This window comes from Stegastes partitus, unplaced genomic scaffold, assembly GCF_000690725.1.
Source record: "Stegastes partitus isolate 25-593 unplaced genomic scaffold, Stegastes_partitus-1.0.2 Scaffold213, whole genome shotgun sequence".
Classification (NCBI taxonomy): domain Eukaryota; kingdom Metazoa; phylum Chordata; class Actinopteri; family Pomacentridae; genus Stegastes; species Stegastes partitus.
The window spans coordinates 234,860-244,734 of NW_007577944.1; the positions used below are offsets into that span (position 1 = coordinate 234,860).

A 9,875-nucleotide genomic window follows, 5' to 3' on the forward strand; every position below is an offset into this window, starting at 1 on the left:
TCTTCTTATACTTTTGTGTGAAGCACTTTGAATGACCTCGGCTACGAATCATGCTGTACAGATAAACCTGCCTTGGCTTTTAGAGGATTACCTACTGGTACCAGCACCACGTGCTTATCCATGTCAGGATGTATGTGCAGGTGTTGGTTGTCGTTACCAGTGCAGAAAAGGCCCAGACGTTCTTGTTAAAGAGAAACTCCAAATTGTGTCTTCGTAGATATGCCAGTCCTCCGATCACAGCCAGGAGAAAGCCCAGCAGGAGAGGCCCTGCATAGTTGGGAGGACGAATGACACGGATCTGAAACAGACAGGCGTGACTAACATCATCAGAGATACCCATCGTCCTAGTCTTCAGAGTCAGTATTTACTTCATCACAGCAAACACAGTGATGGATCTGGTTCAGAGCCCCTGGTCACTTGGAGCTAACAACACATTCTGTGCTTACCTGTACATCTGTCCTGTCTGCCACCCATCTAGCCAGCTGCTCAGCTGCAAAGCCTCTGACTTGTAGCTCGTACGTATCAGACCTGCGAGGTTTTCCTTTGGCTGGGAAGTGGAGGAAGGTCGGCGCAGAATTCATATTGAGCTGCAAACACACAAACACATGTGCAGCAGTGGGTTCAATAGTGCTGCTGAATCATATCCGCTTGTGAAATTCAGAACTTTAAGGATGCATCGATCTCATCTAATATGTTCAAAGTTAGCACCCATATCTAGTTCACTACCATGTGTTAACTACTTATTAATTTTAGATATGATACCAGGTTTCATAAAGCGGGCTATAAATAATTAAGGTCTGCAAGCTGGCGCAGTTGGTAGCACTGTTGCCTCACAGCAAAAGGGTCGCCAGTTCGCATCCCGGTGGGGGCACCGGGATCTTTCTGCGCGGAGTCTCCATGTTCTCCCCGTGCAGTGTGGGTTCTCTCCAGGTTCTCTGGCTTCCTCCCACAAGGTCCAAAAACATGTTGAGGTTAACTGGTGATTCTAAATTGTCCATAGGTGTGAATGTGAGTGTGCTTGGTTGTCTGTCTCTAAGTGACAGACCTGCTGCTACGTCACCTCACTGATGCTGCTACTTCTAAATAGACTCTATGCACCTTAGTTTCGGTCTGCTTTTATTCTTTTGTATCTATTTCTATTATTGTTAGATTTGTTTATTTGCTTATATACATATATATATTCTTTATTATATATTATTCTGTATATGGGAGTGTGCAAACGAGACAATTTCATTGCCCGGTGTTAAACTGCTGTTTTTTTATACTGTGACAATAAATGTCTATCTATCTATCTATCTATCTATCTATCTATTGTGTCTGGGACTGTTTTATTAGTTTTTAAAAAATTATTCTTTCCAACCACAATTCAAAAGCAACGTCTTTTTTCACTAAATTATAATTCAGCAAATTTTTATTTATCATTACTTTTTTTCAGTTACTTGTTATTTGAGGGACTGTTGTGGATTTTGCCTTTTCTTTGGTGGAAGGGGATGAATACATGTAAGGACGACTGTAGCAGCATGAGGTGTTTAGGGAACGTCTGTACATGTGGTATCTATCAATAAGCACATGTTGAGCTACTGAGGTGTTTGGCCAGTGACCAGGTGGGACTGACAAGGTGGTCGCTCCAGTGCAACGAGTGAAACAGTGAATGTTGAGCCCTGTGAGGGTCTACTGGTCAGTAGGTTCAGCTGGCCCACTGGTGGTTTTGAGTTCAACCACAGATCTTAGACCACAATGACACGTTTTCTGTGTTGGATGGAAAAGTTATATCAAATAAAAAGAACATCCCCAGTCTTGGAGAAGCTGTCTCACCATCTGAAAGACATCTGATCCTTCATCAAAGTCCACAGATGCAAAGAAGACTCTGTTCGTGAAGGCAGAGGAGTAACGCCAGGAGTTAGCCAGCACCTGGAACTCCTCATCAGCTTGTCTGGGGAAAAAAAAGATGCACACACACCCATAAATAGATAAATGATCACTTCAGCAACACACACCAGTGCTGTTTTACTCCTCACCTGCAGACCCCACACTGCCTCTGAGGCTGCAGCGCCGTGAACATGATGACCACCGAGTAGTTCCTGGGAGGAGCCTTCACGAAGCGACGAAACTTGTCCCCGTTTATCCTAATCACTGAGCGCTTGGAGGCCCACTCCATCATCTGGGTCACCTTCTCCGACAGCAGCGTCTATACAGATACAGACCACAGACCTGAACATCACTGAGCTGTGGAGGACGGTTCCGTTCAGATGCAGTGCTTTGGTTCAGCACAAGTTATCAGTGAGTTACGATCAACTTGTTGGAACTTGTTGAGAACTTGTGAGCTCCGCGCTGTCATACTGAGCTTAAGTGTTAAAAGCTGAATGAGCTAAAGTACAGTTCTGGTGCCTGTTAGCTTAAGTTAGCGGAGCCGGACGGAGCCAAAGTAGCACCAACTTTACCAAAGTTCAGACTTCCTGTTTTTAAACTTCCTGCGCACCGTTACCGGGTCTACGTTACCGGGTCTACGTTACCTCCTTTTTCTTCTGCGCGTCGGCAAGTTCGCAGCACAAAGCGCCGAACAGCAGCAGCGGCACCAGAACCGTCCGGAACATTCTGCTCGACGTCCTCAATGCTGGCCACGGGTCGCGCGCGCGTGCACAAATCTCCTGTCAGCTCCCTATTGGTCCGATCATTCCTTGGCGACGTCATGTCCGGTGTCTCCAGGCAGCTGTGTTTTTTACGGTAACGGTGGTTCCCAGACGTCAGCAGCCAGTACCGGCAGTGTAGGAGTCGGTTGTTATGTACTTTCAGACGTTTAAACTACAGACCCGTCTGAGGTTAACCGCCAACACAGCAGGGGACGGAGCGAAGGGGGCGGGGCCAGCGGACAGGAAGTTACAAAAGCCCACATCACTTTAAACTACACATTGCAGTGTCAGAATCAGAATCAGATTTATTGCTAGGTATAGTTTACACTATAGGAGGAATTAGCTCTGGTGGGTTGGTGCAACAATAAATATTAATAAATATGGAGTTAGTAAGTAATATATTGCAAGTATATTTATATCTGTAATATACAGATATACCTGGAGTGTACAGGACGCATCCATCTCCCCATCTGGGACCATCTGACTGATCATCTGACTCCCACATACCCCAACACATGGTCCGCAGAACCAAACCTCGGTCCAAAACAGTGCAGGTCTGGACTGAGGAAACATCAGCATTACTGCAGGACTGCTCTGATGAGACTGGATGGACTGAACTCTTTGACCATCCTGATCTGAAGCACCATACATCCTGTACTCATACATTAACAATCAACAATGCAACCACTACAAAAATGGTGAGAACATTCCCCATTAAAAAACCCTGGTTCACCAACAGAAGTATGAGTGCTGCTCAATGCCAGGGACCCAGCCTCAGATCAGGAGATGCCTGAAGGAGAGCCAGAGAAGAACTGCACTAAGGATTCAAGCAGCTAAATGACAAAACAAACAGCAACTTTAGAGAGACCACCCTCGCATCATCAGGAACATTACAGAATACAAACAAAGCCATAGCTTTAGCTAACTGACACCTCCCTCCCAGATCAGCCCACACTCAGGACCAGCCTGTCCAACAACAGACAGCTACATCACCTGTCCACTGTCTTATTCTGACCTACTGCTGTGTCTTATGATCTCTGTCAGATGATAGAACACTGTTCATGATAATATACATTTTTACTTATAATTCAAGTCACAACATAGCAGAATGTGATGTGAATGAACATGTCATACGTTTGTATTTCGTATTTAACACACACATACAGTGTGAAGTATAAAGAAGTCGTGGCACACAATAGTACCACACAAATAAAGCGTGACATATTAATATTAAATGTCATAAACATGTCCACATAGTTTACATACTCCAGCAGTGTGTCACGCCTCATTTATGTCACAGGTGTATGAAAAACTCCATCAGGGACACAAGGAAACAGGAAACACCTGTGTATCCAGCAGTACTGTAAGGACATGAGACGCACCCTTTTTATTAATGCACCAAGATCGATGTCTGGGTCACAGGCCAGAGCACCAAAGAGGCTGAAACTAGTGAAATGAGATGAGCCTGATATAGTGTGTTTGCCATGTTGTAGTGCTGCCCAAATGTTGAGCTACAGTTGTTACACCCTATATAGTTCACTCAAAAGTATCCCACAATGCACTGTAAAAAGTAATGTACAGCTGACGGCCATTAATTAAGTCATAGTGTTAAGATTTATTTTCTACGGAATTTATCTTTTTTGTATGTGAAGCTTGTTGAAATGCACAAAGAAAACAAGACAGTTGAAGCTATTAATTAAAAAAAATACACTTAGCATAAGAGGACACCTGGGATCTTTCTGCGTGGAGTCTCCATGTTCTCCTTGTGCAGCTTGGGTTCTCTCTGGGTTCTCCGGCTTCCTCCCACAGTCCAGAAACATGCTGAGGCTGTTGGATGGATGGACACTTAGCATAATATGAATTTATATGCTATATGCTTTAGTAAAACATATAGACTATACTTTTGACTTTTCTTCCTTTACATTTTGCAGCTATTATCTGTACTTTCTACTCCACTGCATTTCCAAAAAGCACCTCGTGACATTTAATGATTGATCAGTCATCAAAACGCTGTCTTCACAAAAAATACTGGTGGCGTTTAAACCAATCAGGTGCTGCTATCCGGCCTCCAGTGACAGCAGAGTGTGCATTTAGGAGCGGCAGTGTCATTATCTGTTAACATCCTGACATTTGGTACAGTAAATGACTATTTGCTCAACTTGTGTACACTAACATCCTTCATCTGGAACAAAAAAAACAAACACCCAGTTCATATACTGAGTGTTGTTGAGTGTTAATTAACATGTAATTGAAAGTCAGTGATGAATTCAGTCGGTAAACAGTGAAAACGCAACAGTGTTTGCATGTTTGTTCATTTTAGTGTTTCAGAATATCTCCTGTTATTAAGGCTAACAGTTACATGTGCAGTTCTATCAAGTCACAACTTTTATCAAAAGCTGATGTGCAATTTTTTCGACCCAGAGACTGAGCCCCTGAGTCGAGCCACCCTTGGCCCTGTTTACAGGACATGTTTGAATATATAGGCTCCAGTGTCTCAGCTGTCTCAAAGAAAAGAACGACTGGCTTTCAAAAATTCACCTTTAAATCTAAAGAAACACACTGAGGTCAGCAGAACTATTTAGTTATTATCTTAATTTAGTTAACTGACATCATGTTGCAAATGCTCTAATCAAGCAAAGGGCATACTAATATACAGCAATCGCCAGAAAAGAGGACAATGGTGTCTTCATTATTTAGCCAATGGGAAGGTGAGGTGGTGAGTTAGGTTAGCTTGTAATGTAATTGTGAGGGACCAAGCAGGCAGGCACAAGGAAAGCAAATTGAAAGTTTCAAAAACCAGGTATTTATTGAACAAAAAGACCAAAAAGATATAACATAATGAAAAGCAAAAACGGTTCTGGGCCCATAAAAAGAGGTTAACTAAACAGAACTGAACTGAACTGAACTAAAGAAAACCCCAACCTAACCCAAACAGAACAGAGCACAAACTGACCTAACCCTGACACACACACTGGGGTTTTTTTAAACTGGCTGATCAGACCATTAAACAGGGGGATAGACAGAAACAAACACTACTAAACAAAACACAAGAGACATAAGGCTAGGTTTAAGGGAAAACAACAAAAAAAAAGATAATATATTCTACATAATACTACTTAATAGTAATAATACTACAACTCAAATAGTGAGCAGCCACAGTTCGTCCCTTCCAATTACCCCTTATCACCAGGATTTGGGGCAGCTGGGCACACTGGCTCCTCTTAACTGGGGCCACACCTGGAACTAATGGTTTAATAAAGAAAAGAAAGTAAACAGAACATACAATGACAAAGTAACTAGAATGTGCACACTAACAAACTAGAAACAATGTTGTGTATAAATGAAGCTGTGAGTATGGCATATGAAATCAGTACTATGTGTCATGTGTCATTTATCTGTCAGTTGATGTGTGTGCATGATGACTGTAAAAAGTACATAAACTAAATGACAGAAATCAAAAGGTGTGGAGAGCAGACAGTGTGGTGTGGGGATACTCCTTGTGGGGCTGCAGTGTGGCCATCACAGTAATATAGGGTCAAGTTTTTCTAGGTTGTGAAATTAGTATTAATGGACAAGTTTGCACTCGCACATTGCCTCCATAGCACAGATCCAATTAGTCTTTTTGTGGTGACCCTTTAACAGCAGCCCTGTCTCTATATGAATCATTCATCATGTTGTCCTACACTTGCAACCAGTCAAAGGTAAACACAAACAATTGTGCGGCTGTGGCTCAGGTGGTAGAGCGAGTCGGTCGATGATCGGAAGGTTGGCAGTTCGATTCCGCCCTGTAACCTGTTTCATGGTTGTTGTGTCCTTAGGCAAGACACTTCACCCACCTTGCCTGGTGTGAATGCGTATGAATGGATTGTTTGAGGTGGTGGTCGGAGGGGCCGTAGGCGCAGAATGGCAGTCATGCCTCTGTCAGTCTGCCCCAGGGCAGCTGTGGCTACAATCGTAGCTTACCACCACCAGAATGAATGTGTGTGAATGAATAATTGACAGTGTAAAGCGTCTTTGAGTGTCCAGAAAAGCGCTATATAAATCTGATCAATTATTATTATTATTATTATTATTATTATTATTATTATTATTAATAACATAATTTATGACAGCAGTTTATAATCTATTTATTAGCCTCCCCTCTGGCAGACTCAGCATCACCAGCAGACACATAGCGTTTCCCCATGGACGTGAACAGACTGCTGCAGGAACCATGACACTCAGTTTACAGCTCATTCTAACAGATGCTCTTTTGTGCTTTTAATAGAGTATTTGTTTTACTGCTATTTTGTCATTTATATCACCTTTTAACATTTTTTTTTAGACTGTGACCATATTAGCTGCTGCAAAGATCATCCATCCATCCATCCATCCATCCATCCATCCATCCATCCATCATCCATCCATCCATCCATCCATCCATCCATCCATCCATCCATCATCTCTACACCTTAATCCTCACTAGGGTCGTGGGGGGCTGGAGTCTATCCCAGCTGACTCAGTGTGAAGGCAGGTTCACCTGGACAGGTAGCCAGTCTATAACAACCAAGCACACTCACATTCACACCTACGGACAATTTAGGGTCACCAGTTAACCTCAACATGTTTGTGGACTGTGGGAGGAAGCTGGAGAACCTGGAGAGAACCCACGCTGCACAGGGAGAACATGGAGACTCCACACAGAAAGATCCCAGGTGTCCTCACTGGGACACAAACCGGTGACCTTCCAGCTGTGAGGCGACGGTGCTAACCACTGAGACACCTTGCAGCCCTGCAAAGACAATGCCAAACGATATGTCATTGTATCTCTTGTACAATGACAATAAAGCTTCTTCTTCTTAAGACTTGTTGAATTGTCATGTTGGCGACATATCAGAAGTTAAAGAAAAGAAGGGTTTAAAAAAGGGCTGCAACTAATCTTTTATTATTCACAGCTGGATATTGTGTTGATTAGAATAGTTGAATTGTGAGTCGATAAGTTAGCCCTTCTCTTAACATTATGTCCTCAGAGTCTTTGTTTGTTATTGCACTAAGATCTTCAGTTAATTGTCAGTGCGGAATGAGTTTTAAGTAATATTCTTAAACATGTCACAAACTAATTTGTCAAACTCATGACCAGTACTAAAGGTGTCATTGGTTAATAGCCTGGTCAGTTATAACCCAGTTTTTGCCATGTCAACTCTGGATACAGTTTTTTTCTGTCATGTAGCCAACAGAGTCTAATGTTTTGCTTTGAGCAGATTCCCTATAAAATAAATGATTTGAAGATATAACTGCCTTCTTTATTGGTTTTTCCTCATGATATTAGGAAATGCAGATGTTACAGCTAGTAATGCTGATACCTCTGCAGATGCCGTTAGTGATACTTACCAGCCACAACTTTAGTTTATTGTACAGGTTAGCGTACTTATGTTAACCTTCACGCTCTATCTTATAATTCTGTTGATTGTATGTGACCTAACAGGATAACACAGCCCCATGCTATGTTGTTTATTGAAATATAGGCCTGGACATTAAGAGACAACCCATTGTGCGAAAAAACTTTATTTATCCCCGAGGAGCAATTAGGTGGGCAAAGAGCGACACAATAAAAATGAGCAAGAGAAAGAAAAACAACACACAAAAAGGTGGGTAGGCGAAAGCAGCAGATTATGTGCAGTGGCAGCCTGCTGCCAGTAACAGTGTGAGTGTTGCTGCAGAGGTGATGAGGCAGTAGTGACCATATAGGTCAGAGATGTCAGCAGCAGGTTATGTACAGCAATAAGTAAAAGAAAAATCCATCCATCCATTATCTATACACCGCTTAATCCTCACTAGGGTCGCGGGGGGGGGGCTGGAGCCTATCCCAGCCGACTTAAGGCGAAGGCAGGGGACACCCTGGACAGGTCGCCAGTCTATCACGGGCTACATCTAGAGACAGACAACCAAGCTCACTCACATTCACACCTATGGACAATTTAAAATCACCAGTTAACCTCAACATGCTTTTTGGACTTGTGGGAGGAAGACGGAGAACCTGGAGAGAACCCACGCTGCACAGGGAGAACATATAAACTCCACGCAGAAAGATCCCAGGTGCCCCCAGCGGGATGTGAACCGGCGACCTTCTTGCTGCTAGGCACCAGTGCTACCAACTGTGTCAGTCCTAAAAGAAAATTATAATAATAATAACAATAATAATGATAATAATAAGACTGGCTACCTGTCCAGGGTGTCCCCAACCTTCGCCCTAAGTCGGCTGGGATAGGCTCCAGCTCTCTCATGACCCTAGTGAGGATTAAGCGGTGTATAGATAATGGATGGATGGATGATAATCATAATAAAAAGTAACAACAAGTATATTAAAAAGCAGCAATTAAAACAGCAGTTTGAGCAGCAGAATGTACAGAGAGGGTTATCTGTGTTCGGGGGGAGAACCCGAAGAGAACCCACGCTGCACAGGGAGAACCTACAAGCTCCACACAGGAGCCCGGATTCGAACCCACGACCGACTGACTGACTGTGAGGAGACAGTTTCTTCTTCTGCTGCCTGCCGAGCCGCGCTACACACTCCAATCCGGCAGGGGACGATGGTGCAGGCCTCCCAAACGGCTACCAAACTAGAAGAAGAAGCGACGCAAGAAGAAGAAGAAGAAGAAGAAGAAGACGAAGAAGAAGCAGGCGCAGAGAAAAGAAGTGCCTAAACGCACCTCTGTTTACCAGATGTTTCGGGACCAGGATGGCTGAGATCCCTCCCGGCGGCTTCCAGAGGAACACCGGTAGGTCAGCGGCTGACCGACACGATGCAGTCCGACCGGGTTAGCGGTGTTTACTGGGAGTCTTTGTGTTCAGTCTGGGCTGGGGTATGCTAGCTAGCTAGCTAGCTCCAGCAGATAGCCGGGAACTTTCTAACATGATTTAAAGAGTGTGTCCGTCGGAACAGGGCTGCTTCGGGTTAATGTTAGCAGCTAGTTAGTGGTTTAATAAGGTAACGGTTTACTTTAACTAGTCTGATACGGTTCAGACTGATAGAACAGATCAGAACCTGTGAGTAATACTGCCGTCTGGAGATGGGCTTCAAACTTGCCAGTTACGGTGTCCTGGCCTGGTGAAGCGGGTCCGAGCTCCGGTCCAGCTGTCTCCGCTGGTCGAGGAGCGATCCGGCGGTACGGAGCCGGTTAGACATGGGTCAGAACCTCTCACTGCTTCAGCAGACATGGGTCCAAACCTGCTTCAGTAGACATGGGTCCAGACCTCTCACTGCTT

General features: G+C 43.8%; 2 protein-coding genes and 1 long non-coding RNA gene across 3 annotated transcripts in view; 2 read left to right on the forward strand and 1 right to left on the reverse strand.

Annotated features, from left to right (window-relative positions):
• Nucleotides 1-1,464, forward strand: part of LOC103356668 (uncharacterized) — a 12,560-nt gene extending 11,096 nt beyond the window's left edge. Inside the window, exon 3 of the long non-coding RNA XR_520149.1 lies at nt 1,452-1,464. This is a non-coding gene — a long non-coding RNA (uncharacterized LOC103356668). The remainder of the gene's footprint in view (nt 1-1,451) is intronic.
• LOC103356669 (magnesium transporter protein 1) overlaps nt 1-2,638 on the reverse strand; it is a 15,380-nt gene extending 12,742 nt beyond the window's left edge. Inside the window, exons 1-5 of the mRNA XM_008280907.1 lie at nt 2,514-2,638; nt 2,019-2,188; nt 1,816-1,933; nt 447-587; nt 158-298 (exon numbers count right to left, since the gene is read on the reverse strand). Coding sequence (XP_008279129.1) covers nt 158-298; nt 447-587; nt 1,816-1,933; nt 2,019-2,188; nt 2,514-2,594 — 651 coding nt within the window. The 5' untranslated portion in view covers nt 2,595-2,638. The remainder of the gene's footprint in view (nt 1-157; nt 299-446; nt 588-1,815; nt 1,934-2,018; nt 2,189-2,513) is intronic.
• Nucleotides 2,639-9,267: 6,629 nt separating this feature from the next.
• The window catches only part of fbxo38 (F-box protein 38), a 31,881-nt gene continuing 31,273 nt past the window's right edge, over nt 9,268-9,875 (forward strand). Inside the window, exon 1 of the mRNA XM_008280908.1 lies at nt 9,268-9,388. The gene's annotated coding sequence lies outside the window, so the exon portion shown is untranslated. The remainder of the gene's footprint in view (nt 9,389-9,875) is intronic.